This window comes from Oryx dammah, unplaced genomic scaffold, assembly GCF_014754425.2.
Source record: "Oryx dammah isolate SB20612 unplaced genomic scaffold, SCBI_Odam_1.1 HiC_scaffold_2, whole genome shotgun sequence".
Taxonomy (NCBI): Eukaryota; Metazoa; Chordata; class Mammalia; order Artiodactyla; family Bovidae; genus Oryx; species Oryx dammah.
The window spans coordinates 85,092,936-85,112,549 of NW_024070186.1; the positions used below are offsets into that span (position 1 = coordinate 85,092,936).

A 19,614-nucleotide genomic window follows, 5' to 3' on the forward strand; every position below is an offset into this window, starting at 1 on the left:
CATTTTTTAACACCTTTATAACAATATGATTTATATACCATACAGTTTAGCTATTTAAAATGTATGGCTCTGTGATTTTTCATGTATTACAATATAAATTTTTAAAATTATGGTAAAATATATATAACACCTTACCTGCCTTTTGAGAAATCTCTATGCAGGTCAAGAAGTAACAGACCAGACATTAAACAACAGACTGGTTCCAAATTGGGAAAGGAGTATGTCAAGGCTGTATATTATCACTTTGCTTATTTAACTTTACATGCAAAGTACATCATGTGAAATGCTGGGCGGATGAAGCACCAGCTAGAATCAAGATTGCCAGGAGAAATATCAGTAACCTCAGGATATGCAGATGACACCACCCTTATGGCAGAAAGCAAAGAGAAACTGAAGTGCCTCTTGAAAGTGAAAGTGGAGGGTAAAAATGTTGGCTTGTTGAGGGTAAAAAAACACTCAGCATTCAAAAAACGAAGATCATGGCATCTGGTCCCATCACTTCATGGCAAATAGATGGGAAAACAATGGAAACAGTGACAGAATTTATTTTCTTGCACTCCAGAATCACTGCAGATGGTGACTGCAGTCATGAAATTAAAAAGACACTTGCTCCTTGGAAGAAAAGCTACAACAAACCTAGACAACATATTAAAAACCAGAGACATTACTTTGCCGACAAAGGGGTCCGTCTAGTCAAAGCTATGGTTTTTCCAGTAGTCATGTATGGATGTAAGAGTTGGACCATAAAGAGACCTGAGTGCCGAAGAATTGATGCTTTTGAACTGTGGTGTTGGAGGACTCTTGAGAGTCCCTTGGATTGCAAGGCAATCCAACCAATCCATCCTAAAGGAAATCAGTCCTGAATATTCATTGGAAGAACTGATGCTGAAATTCCAATACTTTGGCCACCTGATGTGAAGAACTGACTCATTAGACAAAGACCCTGATGCTGGGAAAGATTGAAGGCAGATGGAGAAGGGGATGTCAGAGGATGAGATGGTTGGATGGCATCACCGACTCAATGGACATCAACCTGAGCAAGCTCCAGGAGTTGGTGATGGACAGGGGAGCCTGGCATGTTGCAGTCCCTGGGATTGCAAAGAGTCAGACACTACTGAGTGACTGAACTGCATGGATGTATAACATAAAATGTGCTATTGTAACCATTTCAAATTGTGGTTCAGTGGCCTTAATGACCAGTACCACTATCTTTTTCCAAACCCTTTTCATCACCTCAGACTCTGTAATCATTAAGCATTAACTCACGTTTCCTGTTCTCCTAGCTCCTGATAACCTCTAATCATATTTCATCTTTGTAAATTTGTGTATTCTAAACTGTTCACTTAGTGGAATCTTACAATACTTAACATTTTGTATCTGGTTTCTTTCACTTAGCCTAATGTTTACAAGTTTCATACATGTTGTTTTATGTATCCAAATTCTTGTTTATGGCTATATAATATTTCACTGTATGTATATACCACATTTTGTTTACCACTCATCTGTTGATGGACACTTGGTTTGTCTCCACATTTTGGGTATTATGAGTAATGACACGATAAACATTGTCATGCACATATCTGCTTGTAAATTTACTTTTAATTGCTTTAGATATATACATAGATGTGGAATTACTAGAGCACATGGTAATAACTATATTTAGGTACATGAGGAATCACCTAATTGTTTTCTATGGCAGTCACACCATTTTACATTCTCAACATCAGTATACGAGGGTTCCAGTTTCTCCATATTTTCATTAGTGGTTGTTTTTTCTATTTTGTTTTGTCTTATGGCCTTTGTAGTAGGTGGGATGTAGCTCATTGTGATTTGTTGCCTTTCCCTAATGATTAGTGTTGTTGAAGATCTCTTCATATGCATATGATATTTGAAAAATTAGAATTTATTTTCCTCTGGAAATACTGGTAAATTTCAGCAGGATATTTTTAAATTATTATTTGCTAATGCAACATTATAATTCCTACATATGTTTTAATGTACTATAGGAATCCTCGCCATGAGGCCACAATATAACAAGGAAGTAAGACAGCACCAATATAGTAAAACCTGTCTTGTGCCCCTGATCCTACCCTGCTTCTCCTACTCTGCCCCACCAAGTTAACTTCTTACCTGAATTTTGATTTTATTATTCCTCTTTTTCTTTCATATATGTCTGTATGTGTATATTTCCTAAACAACATATTGTTTAATTTTGCTGATTTTGACAAGAAAATATGATTTTGTTAATCCTGAAGTGAACTGACAAAACTGATTGATGAATACCTGTGTGTAACTGGAAAACACCACTTTAAATTTTGAGCAGACAGATATTTAAGATTAGTCCTACATTATATGAAAGAATCCCTAAAATTCAATTTTTAGAAATATTCTTTTAAGCCATTTGTTACCAACAGCTTTCTCCAGTATTTTTTTAAAAAGCAGATTAAATTTTTAAAATATTTACCATGTAGGAGACATTCTAATCTCAAATGATATTCTGTGATTCATCATATCTAAAATAGCCTGCTGTTGGAATGTTCATAGTCTTACTGAAAATGTAAATGGTTCTCACACAGTTATGTACAACTGGCAACGGATGTGCAACATTATTAGTTGTAAAATGTATCCTGATTTCAGAGATTTTAAATTACGAGTTGGAGGGAGCACAAGAGATGCATATAGAAAAATAGGTGAAAAGCAGAGATAGGTGGATGAATTGGAGGGATATGACTTAAGAAATAAAGATATTTAATTATTTTATATAAAAAATCTAGAGATGGGCATTTCTAACATTTGTGTAGCAGCCCTAGGTCCATGATGTCTCTGGGATTCTGTTGGTTTTATCTTCATGATTGTAATGTGTCCAAATCAGTAATGGGATTTTATAGTTCATTCTTTTGTGTGGGTGAATTTGGGATAAGGAAGGGAACAAATGTGATTTGTGTGGCGACAGAATGAGCTTTGTCCTTGTTAGGGTCTGTCTGTCTTAGGAAAGTGACAGCAAAATTTCCCTTTATTTCTCGGAAGCCAAAATAGGGTCATAGCCTCAAATTATCAGAGGAGAGTGGAAATACAGTGACTGGCATAGGTCATTCATGGTTTATCCCTTTGAGACTAGAAAGGGGACCTACGTACTTTCTCTAAACAAAGGGATATCCACTTATTTCAACATGTGAGAAATGGAGTAACTACTTCTTAGACAATCAGCTTTTCATGAGTGTTATTTTTTGAGTGGGCTCTTTATATCATTTTTTAAAACTTTAACATTGCTTTCACCTTTTTATTTTATATTTTGCTAAAAGGATTTTTAGCTTTTGTATAAAACTAGGATTTTTCCTTCTAATTTCTAGGCTTAGAAAGAATTTCTTTCCCCAAAGTTTAGAAAACTCCTTTAAATTTCATCTAATTTTCTTAATAGTATGGTAATATGATATATCAGTGGGGAATTCTCATTGATAGAATGTTAAGTTCTTTATATATTTTAAGGTATTCAATATTTTTTTCATTTTCAGGGAACCTAGAAAAGTTGTTCTTCATCGTGGTTCAACAGGCCTTGGTTTCAACATTGTAGGAGGTGAAGATGGAGAAGGAATATTTATCTCCTTTATTTTGGCTGGAGGACCTGCCGATCTTAGTGGAGAGCTCAGAAAAGGAGATCGTATTATATCGGTAGGATATGTTAATCAAAATAATCTTTTTACTATTTTAATTATGACCTGTTAATTATTAAAAATTAGATATGGAAGGTATTTTGGCTGTCTTCTAACATTTTACAGCTTAATGTAGAGTTACAGAGTTGACAGGCAACATGTTCTATATGATAGATTTTCTTTTGGTATTTCACTTAAAATATGTCAGTCTTTATGAATATACTTGAAGAAAGTATGCATTCTCTGTTTGTTGACGACAAGGTTTTCTATATGTCTGTTAACTCATCTTTGTTACTTGCATAGTTCATATCTTCTTTATGCTTCAGTCTGTTGTTGCTTTATTATTAAAAATGGCTTTTAAAGTTTATGTGAATGGAAGGTAGGTCTAACAGTTTGTCCTGGCAGCAATTTTTCTCCTTGTATATTTGAAGCTATGCTGTTAGATGCATCCAATTTTAGAATCAACTTTGCTTCCTGGTGAGTCCAAATTTTTTATCATTAGGTAATTATCAGTCAGATCTGATTTCTAGTTCATAAATTTTCTTCATCTGTATCTAATAAGCTCTTTAGGCTAAAACTAACTTTTTCATTTCAAAGTATCATTTTCTTTCTAGAAGTTCTAATTCTTTTTCAAATCTTCCTTGGTGGTTTTGGGAGAATCTTGACTATTTAAAGTTTGTTATGTTATGTTCTTTTAGGTTTTTCTGTAAACCAATTTATTTTATACAGACATACCTCAGAGATACTGCAGATTCAGTTCCAGTTCACCACCATAAAGCATATTGCAGTAAAGAAAGTCAAACAAATATTTGGTTTCCCAATACATATAAAACTTATGATTATGTTATATTGTAGTCTGTTCAGTTCAGTTCAGTTCAGTGGCTCACTCATATCCAACTCTTTGCAACCCGTTGGACTGCAGCACACCAGGCCTCTCGGTCCCTCACCAAATCCCGGAGTTTACTCAAACTCATGTCCATTGAGTCGGTGATGCCATCCAACCATCTCATCCTCTGTCATCCCGTTCTCCTCCCACCTTCTATCTTTCCCAGCATCAGGGTCTCTTCCAATGAGTTGGTTCTTCACATCAGGTGGCCAGAGTACTGGAATTTCAGCTTCAGCATCAGTCCTTCCAATGAATATTCAGGACTGATTTCTCTTAGAATAAACTGGTTGGATCTCCTTTTGTTCAAGGGACTCTCAAGAGTCTTCTCCAACACCACAGTTCAAAAGCATCAGTTTCTTCCACGCTCAGCTTTCTTTATAGTCCAACTCTCACATCCATACATGACTACTGGAAAAACCATAGCTTTGACTAGAAGGACCTTTGTTGGGAAAGTAATGTCTCTGCTTTTTAATATGCAATCTAGGTTGGTCATAACTTTTCTTCCAAGGAGCAAGTGTCTTTTAGTTTCATGGCTGCAGTTCATCTGCAGTGATGTTGGGAGCCAAGAAAAATAAAGTCTGCCACTGTTCCCACTGTTTCCCCATCTATTTGCCATGAAGTGATGGGACCAGATGCCATGATCTTAGTTTTCTGAATGTTGAGCTTTAAGCTCACTTTTTCACTCTCCTCTTATGCTTTCATCAAGAGGCTCTTTAGTTCTTCTTTGCTTTCTGCCATAAGAGTGGTGTCATCTGCATATCTGAGGTTATTTATATTTCTCCCTGCAATCTGATTCCAGCTTGTGCTTCCTCCAGTCTAGCATTTCTCATGATGTGCCTTGCATATAAGTTAAATAAGCAGGGTGACAATATACAGCCTTGATGTACTCCTTTCCCTATTTGGAACCAGTCTGTTGTTCCATGTCCAGTTCTAATTGTTGCTTCTTGACCTGCATACAGATTTCTCAAGAGGCAAGTCAGGTGGTCTGGTATTCCCATCTCTTGAATAATTTTCCACAGTTTGTTGTGATCCACACAGTCAAAATCTTTGGCATTAATCAATAAACAGAAGCAGATATTTTTCTGTACTCTTTCTCTTTTTTGATGATCGAAGGGATGTTGGCAATTTGAACTCTGGTTCCTCTGCTTTTTCTAAATCCAGCATGAACATCTGGAAGTTCATAGTTCATGTACTGTTTTTGAAGCCTGGCTTGGAGAATTTTGAACATTACTTTGCTAGCGTGTGAGATGAGTGCAGTTGTGCAGTAGTTTGAGCATTCTTTGGCATTGCCTTTCTTTGGGATTGGCATGAAAAGTGACCTTGCCAGTCCTGTGGCCACTGCTGAGTTTTCCAAATTTGCTGGCATATTGAGTGCTGCACTTCCACAGCATCATCTTTTAGGATTTGAAGTAGCTCAACTGGAATCTCATCACCTCCACTAGCTTTGTTCGTAGTGATGCTTCCTAAGGCCCACTTGACTTTGCATTCCAGGATGTCTGGCTCTAGGTGAGTGATCATACCATCGTGAGTATCTGAGTCATGAAGATCTTTTTTGGTACAGTTCTTCTGTGTATTCTTGCCACCTCTTCTTAATATCTTCTGCTTCTGTTAGGTCTGTTAGATTAGCATTATGTCTAAAAAACAATGTCCATACCTTAATTTTATTTTATTGCTAAAAGATGCTAACCATCATCTGGATATGCAGAAAGTCATAATCTTTTTGCTGGTGGAGGGTTTGAAGTATTTCAAGAATTAACTGAAATCTGACAGTGACACAAAGTGAGCAAATGCTATTGGAAAAATTGCACCAATAGACTTGGTGAAAGCAAGGTTGCCACAAACTTCCAATTTGTTTAAATGCAGTACCTGGGAATACAGTAATGTAAAGCACAATAAAATGGGATATGTCTGTATTCTGTAAATAATATAATAGTTCTGTTTTCTGAAGTTTAGGTATCTAATACATATTACTTTATGATGACATGCTTTGTTTCCCTATGTTCTAAATTCTGCATTGTGAGCTTAATGTCAATAATACTTTATATGTTGGTGTTCAGTGCTGCCTGAATTGGCGAGTGGTATTCTTTGAAAAATATCTTACATTGCTTGTAGTAGACTCAGGAGCATCATCCTTATAACCATTTTTCCATTGAGAAAACTGAAGAACAGAGTTTAATTTGCTCATAGTAGCTCATAATACCTCCCCTTAACCACTGTATTATGCTGTGTCATTTTGTTTTAATTAAATATTTAGGTAACACTTCTAAAATTTAGGATCTGAGATATAGGAAAAAACCTATATCCAAATCAGCAGTGCTGATCAATGTTAATAACTATTTTAAATCATTTCTTCAGTTTAAAGTAAACTTCAGAAAATACTCTTCAAGCCAAAAATATATGTGCCTTGAACATGATAGGAAAAACATTCCAAAATTTGGATCTTTTAATTGCCATTTTCAGATCAGTCCCTCTTGCCACCTGATCCTTCCTTGCACATACTTAGATCCTTCTGAGGATCCTTTATAATTAAAAATAGACTGAATCCAAGACAGAAAGGTGATAACTGATCATTTACAAAAGAAGTACATCTCTTTTTTGTTTTAGTTGTTCTCAGATCTTGGTATAACTAGTTGATACTTGAATGAAACTCTTGGAAATTTGAATCTTCAAATAGGCAGTGGTACTGCAATTGTAGAAAATATATTTGTATGCAGTGCAAGTAAGTGGAAATTTCTCTCAAATGTTTCAGGCTACAGCAACTAAAATAGAGTAATACTAACCGAAAATAATGATTATTGGAATAGATTTTAAAGCAGAAGCACACCTTAGTTACATGGTTATAATATTGACTGTCGTAAGAGACCATCACTCTTATCATAACAACCAAAAACAGTCTGGATAAGTTTATAAAAACTAAACTCATCAAGAGAACTGACGATTCAAAGTGACCTAGATAAATTGACTTCCAGACAGTAAGTAGCCCTTCATGGACAACACAGTGGCAGCTCCTCCTTAGAGAGTGGTAGGGGAGAGAGAAGGATTAGACAGATACAGGAAGATATCAGCCAAAACTTTACCCAACATGTAATGGCCTCAGCGGACTGGTCAAACTGATAAAAATTCTAAGAAGTCACAGAGCAAGTCTGTATCTACCTCCCTTCTCTTTTTCATGGGTCTTCACCAAGAACTTGGAGCTTGTAAACCAAAGGTTTGGAACCAGTAGAGAATTAAGAGAAAATTATTACTGAGTCACACAGAGCATCTCAAAATACAAGGCACCTGCCAGTGAACAGAGAATGTTGAGATGAAGATCTGTGAAAACCAACCTCAGCAATTCTGTACTTTGAGCTGCTCAGGACCAAGAGTAGGAGGATATCTTTGCAACTCTGAGGCAGTGAAAACCAACCTCAGCAATTCTGTACTTTGAGCTGCTCAGGACCAAGAGTAGGAGGATATCTTTGCAACTCTGAGGCAGACAGCAGTTTCTTGGACAAGATGTATTAAACACGAACCGTTAAAAAAAAAAAAAAAGATGTCTTTAAGAAACTAAGTAGGCAAACCATACAGTAGGGAAAAAATAAGCTCAGTACGTATATCACACAGAAAACTCATATCCAGAATATATTAACATCTCCCACAAAGAAGCAATGAAAGATGAGTAAATTTTAAAACAAGCAAAAGACTTAAACAGATATTTTACAAAACAAGGTGTATGAATGGCCTATAAACACATGGAACAGTACTTAACATTAGGCATCAGGGCAATGCAAAAGCACAGTGAATAAGCAGGTTTAGAGGAATTTGGGAACAATGTCACTTTTCTATATCTTGATTGTGGCAGTGGGCTATACAATATACACAGTTGTCAAAACTTTTTACCTGTATACTAAAAAAGATTACTGAATGTAAACTGTACCTAAATAAAAACATTTCTAAAGCTGTAATGAAGTAGCATATTCTATCCAGTTGAATGACTAGAAGGGGAAAAAAAAGGTGGCAGTAAGCATTGACAAGAATGTGGGGCAGGTATTATTCATTACTGGTGGATATGTAAAACTATGCAACTGCTGCAAGAACTTCTGATGAAGTTTTAAAGAAATTAAACATACATCTTACCTTATCACCCACATTTTACCTAAGAAATCTTTTGTTTATAGAAACACTATAATAGGAATGTTCATAACAGCTTATTCATAATGACACTCAAGCAACACAGATGACACTGAAAAAAATTGTGTTGAGTAAATATAGAATGCACCACAAAATACATACTGTATTATAATTAATATAGTTATTATAAGATAATTTTATAAGATTATAAGATAACCATGAGCAAGCAACATAATTTATACTGATAAGTCAGAACGTGGTTGCTGGTAATTGTATTGATTACCATAAAGAGGCATAATGGAGATTTCTAGGTTGGTAGGTGGAAAAGGTATGTTTGGGATTGTAATTTTATGGGCATATACAGTTGTCAAAAGTCCTTCCAGCTGAACTGTTTAAATTTGTACATTTTATTGCTTGTAAGTTATACTATAATTCAAATTTTAAAAATGACTTAAAGTTGTGTTCATATTAGTGGTAAGGAATGAATTTTTTTAAAAAAATAAATGTTGGGCAAACTAGCTAGTTACTTGGTGGAATAAAATTAGCTTAGAGCCTCACTTCACACCTTGTGTCAAAATAAATTCTCAGTTGGCTTAAGACTTAAGTGTGAAAAACTCAAAACAAAAATAGATGTTTTGTAAATTTCCATGTGAAACTGTTTATGTGGGTTACTAACACACAGCTAGAATATGTTAGACTGACCGACCAACACAACCTGGCTCACTCAGAACTTTTCCAGTTTTAGCACTGAAAGCCCCAGGTCTGGCAACCCCTCAAGGCACAGTTTTAAAACTGTAAGTCTCAACAGTCCCAACCACTTGCTTGCCCTAATGTTACTATAAGTTACACAGCTTTCTGTTTGACAATACGCATCAGTAATCTTAAAATTTTTAGTGGTTACTAACTTCTCTAGGGAAATATCCTAAGAAAAATAGGAAAGACGTTAGGATAAAGAGAAAAACATGAGAAAATGTACTAAAAACTAAAAGAAAACTATGGGACACTTGTTTAAGTACCTCTTTACATAAAATTTAACTATTTTCAATCTTCAACTCGCTATAGATCACCCCAAGGCTTTATTAAAAAAACAAATTCCTATATTTCATTCCCAAAGTTTCTGATGCAGTATGACTTAGGTAGGATCTGAAAATATGTATATCTAACGAGTTTCCATGAGATACTGATGTTGCTGCTCCTGTGTTATTATACCCTTGTTATTAATGTTCTTAATGATAACCCATATTACTGAGAAAAGTATAAAAAGTTATTTGGGAAGTGAGAAAATAATGATTTCTATAAAATAATTCCCTTTGATATATTTAATGTTGTTGAAGACAGAAGCTTTTGAAATCAGAATTTATTACAGATGTTGAACACTACATTTTCCACTATGATATAAATGGAGGTATTACTATTATTTCCAATGATGCCAAGAATAGAGGAGAACATAGTTGATATGCACTGAAATTTTAGAGTCATGGAAAGTGACTCAAAAGACTTCAACAGAAATGCTGTCCCCCATAAAAACAATGAGAAAAATGGCCAGAATTGCTAGAATAAGCTTTTTAAGAACTCTGGAAATTAACCAAAGACTTACAACAATTCAGGAAGTATTTCCTCAAGAAGAGGAAAGAAAAAAAAAATGCTGAATTTCCCTATGAGTGAGGTTTGTGGAGTTTTTATGGAGTTTTATCAGTTTTAATTTCCCTGCCTCCCTATCACCATATTAGCCTTGGAAAATAGCCAAAATTTATGGTGAAAACTGATGGCCTAAGCCAGTAAAGAAAACAAAATGATGGTAGAATATTCATAGTTTCCTTTCCAAAGAACTGTTATAATTTGACCTGTCTGGTGGTTCTTGGAACACCTTATTGTAAAGGTTCTCTGTATTTGACCTGATTCAAAGCTCCACCAGTGCAAAAGCCTTTTCCCCTGGGCTAAGTGTCAAGATAATTACAGACATATTATGGCTTCCTGAGACATTGCATAACATTTGGGGCAGACAGTAGACTAATTGAAAACTTAAAAGGAAAAACTAGGGAGAAACCTCCATAGGGCCTTTGAAAAGCTCTTATTCCTTGGAATCTAGGAGGACACATACATGTCCTGGACTGTATGCCTGCTCAGGAAAGACCTGAAAAGGCCCTAAACTCTCACTTCTGGCTGATTGTGGGGCTCTGTGCACGAAGTGGGTAACGATTAAGGCAGAATTATCAATTGTCTAACTGATCATTGAAGGCATTACCAAACATGTACACAGAGCCCTTCAGCAAAGGGTCTGGTATTTAAGGACGGCTGTGTCCAATTATTAACTAACCACTCTGTTAATCAGACAGAGACATCAGTGGCACATATAACAAAATATAAACCTTATAGAATTTAGAAAAGTCCCCAAACTACTACCATAACAAACAGCAGTAATAACAAGCCCTAGATAGGAGATCTGATTTCCAAAATTGCTGTTTATTTTTTTAATTGCCCAGTTTTCAGCAAAACAAGGAAATATAGGCAGGGGAAAAAGAAACAGTAGAAACTGTCTTGACGGAAGCCCAAAATTAGACTACTAGATAAAGATTTTAAATGAGATATTTTAAATATGTTTGAAGAACTAAAGGAAACTATATCTACAGGATGAAGGGAAAATATAGGAACAGTATCTCACCAAGTAGAGTATGTCAATAAAGAGATAACTTTTATAAAAAAGAAACAAATTTTGGTGTTAAAAAGCACAGTAAGTGAAATCAGGAAAAAAAAAATCCTCTTTGTCAAGCTCAACAGCAGATTTGACCTGGCAAAAAAAGAATCCACAAACTTTGAAGATAATGTCTATTAAGATACTTAGGCTAAAGAACAGAAAGAAAAAAGAATTAAGAAAAATTAAAAAATTAACAGAGTCTCAGAGACTTGCAGGGATGCCATCAAATGTACCAGTATATGCATAATACAGTCAAAATGACGGGAGAGAAAGAGACAGAAAGAATATTTTAATAAATAAATAGCTAAAAAGTTCCCATATTTAATGAAAACATTGTGCACATCTAAGAAGCTCAATGAACTACAAGTAGAATAAACTTGAAGAGATCCATACCACGGATATGTTAATATCATAATCAAATATCCAAAGACAAAGAACCCTGTAAGCAAAGAGAAATGACTTATTGCATACAGGGAATCCTCAGTAAGATTAACAACTAATTTCTTGTCAAAAACCATGGAGGCCAGAAGGCCAGTTGTGAAAGAGAAAAGCCATTGTCCAAGGATTTTGTACCCAGTCAAACTATCCTTCAAAAATGAACAAATCCCAGTGCTAGGTTAACAAAACCTAAGGGAAGTTAATCTCCTTAAGTTCTGTTATAGGCAGTAACCCAAGAAATACTAAAGAGAATCCTTCAGACTAAACAGAGATGACATTAGAGAGTAACCTAAATCCATATGAGTAAATAAAGAACACTTAAAAATACATAGGTAAATATAAAACAGCCTAAGTGTATTTTTTGTTTGTAGTGCTTTCCTCCTGTATAATTTAAACACTGATTAAATAAAGCAATAATTTTAGATATCTGTTGATGGGCACACACACATTGTTTAAAAATGTAATTTATATGACAAGAATATCACAAGAGATATATTAGAGCAGAGTTTTTATTTACTATTGAAACTAAGTTAATCCAAAGTAAATGGTTATACAGTGTTAATTATAATCTATCAAAACCACTAAGAAAATAATTCATATATATATGTATGATTTTTAAAGGATATTAGAATAGTACACTGGAAAATATCTATTTTACAAAGACATTAGTAATAGAGGAATAGACAAGCAAAAAAAAGACATAAGGTGTGAAGAAAACAAATAGTAAAATGGATGACATAAATCTTTTCTGTTGAATAATGCGTTGAAGGTAAATGCGTTATATACTCCAATTAAAAGACAGATATTAGCAGGATAGATGAAAAAAGATCCAACTATATACTTTCTACAACAGACACACTTTAGATTCAATCTTTGTTGAAAATAAAATGTTGGGAAAGATATGCTATGCAAACAGTAACCAGGAAACACATAGAGTGGCTATACAAATATCAAACAAAGTAGACTTTAAGACAAAAATTGTTACTAAAAATAAAAGGACATTTTATATTTATCATATAGATTAAACATGATATATAGTTGTATATGGTTGGCGCTAGTGGTAAAGAATCCACCTGCCAGTGTAGGACATGCAGGAGACTTGGGTTCATCCTTGGGTCCGGAGGATCGCCTGGTAGAGAGCACAGCAACCTACTCCAGTATTCTTGCCTAGAGAATCCCATGGACAGAGGAGCCTGGTGGGCTACAGTCTGTAGGGTTGCAAAGAGTTGAACATGACTGTGTAATTGCTGATAAGTTCTAGAAAGAAATAAACCATTGAAACGGATTCAAGAAGAAACAGAAACTGTAACTATAGATCTCTAACAGTTAAGGGTTGAATTGATAATCAAAACTTCCCACAAAGGAAAAAGCCCATTGCCAGATGGCCTCACTAGTGCAGTCTATGAAATGTATTAAGATTGACACCAGTCATGCACAAACTCTTCCCAAAAAAGGGAATAGGTGTGAAGAACCCTCCCCAGCTCATTGTACAAGGCCAATTCATTCTTGGATCAAACCAAAGATATCACAAGAAGAAAAAACTCAATATCCCTTATGAATTTATATGTAAAAATTCTCAACAAAATAGCCATATGGATTCAACAGTATAAAAAAAAAAAAGGATTGTACACCAGCATTAAAAAAGATTTATGTACTATAAGTGGAATTTATCCAAGGAATGTATAGCTGGTTCAACATAGGAATGCCGAACAAAGTTAAGACACCATGTTAATAGAGCTAAGGATATAAACTATCTCATGATTCAAAACCAACCACCTTTATATCATAAAAACACCAAGCAAATTAGGAATAGTAGAAAACTTTCTCAACCTGATAAAAGTGTGTCTGTGAAAAACTGATAGCCTTTGTATTAATAACACTAAATGGTGAAACACTGAAAGCTTTCCCTCTAAGATCAGGAACACGATGTCCACTCTTGCCACCTTTATTCAGCCTTGTACTAGAGCTTCTACATTGGGCAGTTAGGAAAAAGGAAAATATGTGTTATTTGCAGACTCTATGATCTTATATACAGAAGGTATTATGAGATCTAAAAAAATCAAAGATAAACTCAGCACATTTGCAGGACAGAGAGTCACTATACGAGAAACAGTTGTGTTACTGTATACCAGCACTGAACAATCTGAAAGTGAAATTAAGAAAACAGTTTTATTTACAGTAGTATCAAAAGTAATAAAATTAATTAGATAAATAAAATATGGAATATCCATACAATGGAGTGTATGATTCAGCTATAATAAGTGATGGTGTACTAAGTCAAGGATGAGCTGTGGAAACAAGCTAAGAAAGAAGCCAAACAGAAATAACCACATGTTATAATATTTCTTTTATTTTAAATGTACAGAACAGATAAATTCTTAGAAAGTAGAGTAGGGGTTGCCAGGGTCTAAGAGGAGAAGGAAGAGGGGAAAGAATGCTAATAGGTAGTGGGGTTTGGGGGAGCTGATGAAAATGTTTTGGATCTGAAGCATGGTGATGATTGTAATACTTGTGAATGTACTGAAAACCACAAAAACGCTAAACTTGAAAAATATTGATTTTATATAAATTATATCTCCATATTTTTAAGTGGTGTGTTTTTTTTCTTTTAATGACCACTGTGTGCCTCTCAGTACCAAGATTTCTTCTGAAATATCCTTGATAATGTTTTACATTAAAATGTTTGGCATTATTTAGGAACATTTTAAATTTGTGGTCTTTTTAACAAATTATTCTGTTTTGAATCTGTATTGGTTGTCTTCAGATTTTTTTCTGTAGGCAAAGACTTTGATGCTCAGGAATAATTCATTAAAAATTATAATATTTTCTACAACAATCTTTGAAAGTTTGTCTACCTTTTATATTTCTTCTCTAATTTTTTCTGCTAGAATTAGGATTTTATGTTCAATGTAAAGCTATTTATACATTGTGTTGAGTTTTTTATGGCTTTTAGCTAGAGATATTCTCTAATAAAACCACGATATGTTACATTCGTTTAGATTAAGGTTTTTGTGTCTTGATTTTCATTCGAAAGGTATGTGCACGTATTAACTTAGCTACATAGTGATATCCTTTATAAATAATATAAAACATCAGGTCTTCACTGTTTTAAATGTTCTTTACATCCCAGAAATTTCTGGGCTGTAGTCAAATTTTATAAAATTGATGTGTAACTTTTAACAAGTTTTAGATTAGATGTTGAGGAAACAAACTTTCATATAAAAATTGCATGATAGTTTCTCTTCCTTTCCAAAAGTATTCATTAAAGGTCCCAAACATTGCTGTATTTTATTCATTGATGGTTCTTAGGGGAGAAGACCAACTTAAATATTTAAATTAGTTACATCTAAGTCTAATGCTCATATCAATGTCCTGTTAAGTTTTTTTGTAGTGTAAAAGTTTTACTCTCTAAAGGTAGTGTACTGTGCAGTGTACTAGGTACTGGCAGCCTTTCAGAAAGAGGAATTAAGTTGCCTGTTCTCATGGGAAATAGATGAGGAAACAGTGGAAACAGTGTCAGACTTATTTTAGGGGGCTCCAAAATCACTGCAGATGGTGACTGCACCCATGAAATTAAAAAGACACTTGCTCCTTGGAAGAAAAGTTATGACCAACCTAGATAGCATATTGAAAAGCAGAGATATTACTTTGTCAACAAAAGTCCGTCTAGTCAAGGCTATGGTTTTTCCAGTGGTCATGTATGGATGTGAAAGTTGGACTGTGAAGAAAGCTGAGCACTGAAGAATTGATGCTTTTGAACCGTGGGGTTGGAGAAGACTCCTGAGAGTCCCTTGGACTGCAAGGAGATCCAACCAGTCCATTCTGAAGATCAGCCCTGGGATTTCTTTGGAAGGAATGATGCTAAAGCTGAAACTCCAGTACTTTGGCCACTTCGTGCTAAGAGTTGACTCGTTGGAAAAGACTCTGATGCTGTGAGGGATTGGGGACAGGAGGAGAAGGGAACGACAGAGGATGAGATGGCTGGATGGCATTACCAACTCGATGGACGTGAGTTTGAGTAAACTCCAGGAGGTGGTGATGGACAGGGAGGCCTGGCATGCTGCGATTCGTAGGGTCGTAAAGAGTCAGACACGACTGAGCAACTGAACTGAACTGAACTGATTCTTCTGGAGTGGGATTGATCACCTCACCCAAGGAAGGTCCCCGTGTTAAAAAAGAAAAGAATGTCGTCTTGCTCATTTAGTGACATTTATTGTATTTAATGTCAGTCTGTGAGATCTGAGCTGTTTTAATATTTGAAGTTATTGCTTTCCAGTTACTCCAAAAGAATCGAAGGTTTAGTTTAGGAAAGAAAGGAAGAGAATTGAAATTGAGATTAATAATAGTGAAAATATAACGGGAGTTGAAATGATGCTATAAACAAAATGAATTTCCTTTTCATTGTTTGAATTACTAGTGAAATGAAATATAAAAAATGATGACACTTTTGACTTTTCATGTTGTCAGACTAAGGGACATTTCTCAGGAGATTGGTATTCTTCTGGAAACCTAGGGGGAAATGTTTTGGTTTTGTTCACTTGACCCTAAACATAGTATTTTTAGTGAATAAAAATGTTTTGATTGATAGTAGTCTTTTGTTTTACTGTGCAATATATTTTTAGTAAATCAGAACAAGAACATATTTTAGTCATAAAATAATTGCAAGTAATTTTTTTAATCTGTGCCTTCTTAACAAACAGGCAATTATGATTTCTAATTAGCGTGATGGTTTTCTTTCAAATTCAATATTTGATTTGATTTACAGGTAAACAGTGTTGACCTCAGAACTGCCAGCCATGAGCAGGCAGCAGCTGCTTTAAAAAATGCTGGCCAAGCTGTCACAATTGTTGCACAGTACCGACCTGAAGGTATTAATTTCCTCTTGTTTGTTATTATTTTTTATTTCAGTTTTTAGAAGTCTTCTTCTTAATAACGGTTAACTTCCGAAGCTTAGCTTTCTCTTTGTGTTTTTGTCTGATTCATTAATCTGTTACTTTTTTGTTGCTGTTGCTGTTTAGTCACTAAGTCATGTCCAACTCTTGCAGCCCCATGGACTGTAGTCTGCAAGATCTTCTGTCCATGGGGTTTCCTAAGCAAGAAAACTGGAGTGGGTTGCCATTTCCTTCTCAAGGTTACCTTCCTTCCCAACCCAGGGACTGAATCCACATCTCCTGCATTGGCAGGAGGGTTCTTTTCCATTGAGTCACCAGGATAACCCTGTTATTTGTTTAGTTAGAATGTAATTCACCGTCCAGATCAAAGTGCTTTTAAATAGCATATAGGAACTTGTATCTGCCAGCTCTTTGAATATTTCATCATCATTTGGATTAATTTTTAAATGTTAATTTTTTAAAATCTGTCATCTAACCAAACACATACTTTTAAATATACCTTTTACTAACTCAGTGGTTGAAAAGCAAAGATAGTCTATTAAGTTATCTCAATTTTTTCTGACTTTTGAATTAGATTATATTTATTAATATCAAGGTTAAGATATTCTAATAGCTTTTATTATTACTTTTAAAAAAAGAAAGAATACAAATTTGGAATATGATATGTTTCTAAATAGTGCAGTCTTATGGATATAACCTTGCCAGATTCCTGCTGGGAGATGATAATGGAAAATTTGAGGTCATATTAAGCATACATAAGACTCTAGTGTACATCAACATAAACACTTCAGTAAAACCTCAGTGGAATTTAAAAAGCTTAAACACCCGAAAGAATACATAGCATACTAGTTAATGTTCATAAACAAGGTGAAGAAGGAAAGAATGATGTGACTAAAGGAGCCAGGCAAAACATTCTATAATTTGGCAACATTAGTTTAGTTACATTTATTATTCTTTTCTTGGAGCAGAATTTATTTCTATAACAAAACTCCAATATGTGTTTTAATGTGATCAAAGTAGTATATTGGGCATTGCTTGCTATTTCATAATATAATATTTATTATAAACCATAGCATTCTAGGTTCATAACTGAACAAGAATAAATTCATTTATGTAAGAGGTAAGTTCCAAATAAATCACATTAATCAAGCAAATTAAGGAATAATAGATGAAGTCAGAATGCCAACTTATTAATTTTTGTGAGAAACAAAAGCTGCCGCTGGGACTTAGCCATGCTTTTATCTTCTGGCCAACATGTTCTTGCCAACAGGTATATTATATGGAAACCAAATACAAAATCAACAAGGAAAATAAAATGTAAACATACTTCTATCCATACAGCTTCACCTAGCATTAAGCAAAACTAAGAAGACAGGTATAATATCTGGGCAACAAAATACAGGTAAAGGCTATTTAAGCAAGTTAAGATCTGGCAAAAGCTACATGGAAAGAAGAGAAGGGTAAAAACATGAAATGTTGAGAATGCTCAGTGGTAACGAAACTTAAATTGAACTTTGTAAAGGTGAGGGGCTATAAATCCCTTGTTTATAGCAGGGTACATGGAAATTGGAGTAGCAAGCTAGCAAAAGCCATCCTTGATGTGGTTTTGTTTAGAGAACTAGGGGGACCCATATTTGGTCAAAACCATCTGTGTTTCTAGTTTCAGATAAGTTGACAGTTTTTTGTTTTTAAAGGATGTAAAAATATGCTTCCATCTCTACCCTGCACTCCAAACTTTCTGGTCAGCCAACTCATTCAGTAATAAGCAGTTTAAAAGGAACTGGCCTGGCATTCATACAGAGATACTAATAAGAAGAGGTGGAAACAAACAACAAAGCTTATTGGCAGGAGGAAAAGATGGCTTAACAACCAGAAGAGATTGACTTTGAGCTAGCATAACCCAGGAAAGAAGAAAGCAAACTGTTTTCTTAAGTTGAAACACAAAGAGACATTATAGAAAAAAATCAATAGGGGACATAAAGGATACAGTAGGCAAAGTAAACAAAATGAAACAAAAGCAAAGAGAATTTTTAAAGTTTAGAGAGAAAAAAAACAGGTTATTTTATATATACATATATATATATGTATATATGTATATACATGAGAAAGTCGCTCAGTCGTGTCCGACTCTTTGCCACTCCGTGGACTGTAGAGTCCGTGGAATTCTCCAGGCCAGAATACTGGAGTAGGTAGCCTTTCCCTTCTCCAGGGGATCTTCCCAACCCAGGGATGCTGTATTATATTATAGCATATAATAGTTAGACTTTCTGGAAAAAATAAATTTTTTTAAAAGAAGGGAATAAATGCTTGAACTTATAATTCACTCAAGAAAACTTTCCTCAATTAAAAAGAAGTACATCTTTATATTGAAAAGACAGCATGATAGAAAACTCAGAATGGTCAAAATCCAGATATATTCTAGTTAAATGTTCATCAAGAATCTTCTGAAACCCAGTTAAGAATATTACCTTATTAATGAGGAGATAAAAATTGATTGATAAAAGAACTGCTTTAATGCTTAGTGAGCATAGATCAGGTCGAGGATCTTTAATTTTATCAATGGTGTGTTTAGTGACTCTTGATTAAGCCTGAAATGTACCTCTGTATACACTAGGCATACTTGCCACTGATGGCTGGCAAAAATGGGCTTCTTTTGTCCTAGGATAGGTATTTTGTGGGCCTAGGAATCTCCTTTTCAGGTTCTCTTTTTCTGTGCTTGTACTCTGGTTTTGTTGTTCTTTTTTGTGATTTCTATGCTTTTCTTCTGTGTGAAACTTTCTGATTGATACTTTTCCTTTAGTTATATTCAAAACTTTGAACTTTTCTAATCTTGATGGAGCCATTTTTTTTATCAAGGAGAATTTGCATCCAGTGTTGCTTATTCAAGTAGCTACTACTTAGCAGACGTCTTCTGTTTTAAGGTTAGACTCTTATGTTAGTTAT

The 19,614-nt window shown here is 34.7% G+C and overlaps 1 protein-coding gene and 1 long non-coding RNA gene across 10 annotated transcripts in view; one reads left to right on the forward strand and one right to left on the reverse strand.

Annotated features, from left to right (window-relative positions):
* Positions 1–19,614, forward strand: part of DLG1 (discs large MAGUK scaffold protein 1) — a 256,793-nt gene that overhangs the window by 179,723 nt on the left and 57,456 nt on the right. For all 9 annotated transcript variants that reach the window (XM_040249498.1, XM_040249489.1, XM_040249481.1 and 6 more), the window contains 2 exons: positions 3,513–3,669; positions 16,545–16,647. In XM_040249498.1, coding sequence (XP_040105432.1) covers positions 3,513–3,669; positions 16,545–16,647 — 260 coding nt within the window. The remainder of the gene's footprint in view (positions 1–3,512; positions 3,670–16,544; positions 16,648–19,614) is intronic.
* LOC120870433 lies at positions 7,698–8,168 on the reverse strand. The gene is made up of 2 exons (XR_005722772.1): positions 7,943–8,168; positions 7,698–7,862 (listed from the first exon to the last, which is right to left on the reverse strand). It is a non-coding gene; the product is annotated as an uncharacterized LOC120870433 (long non-coding RNA).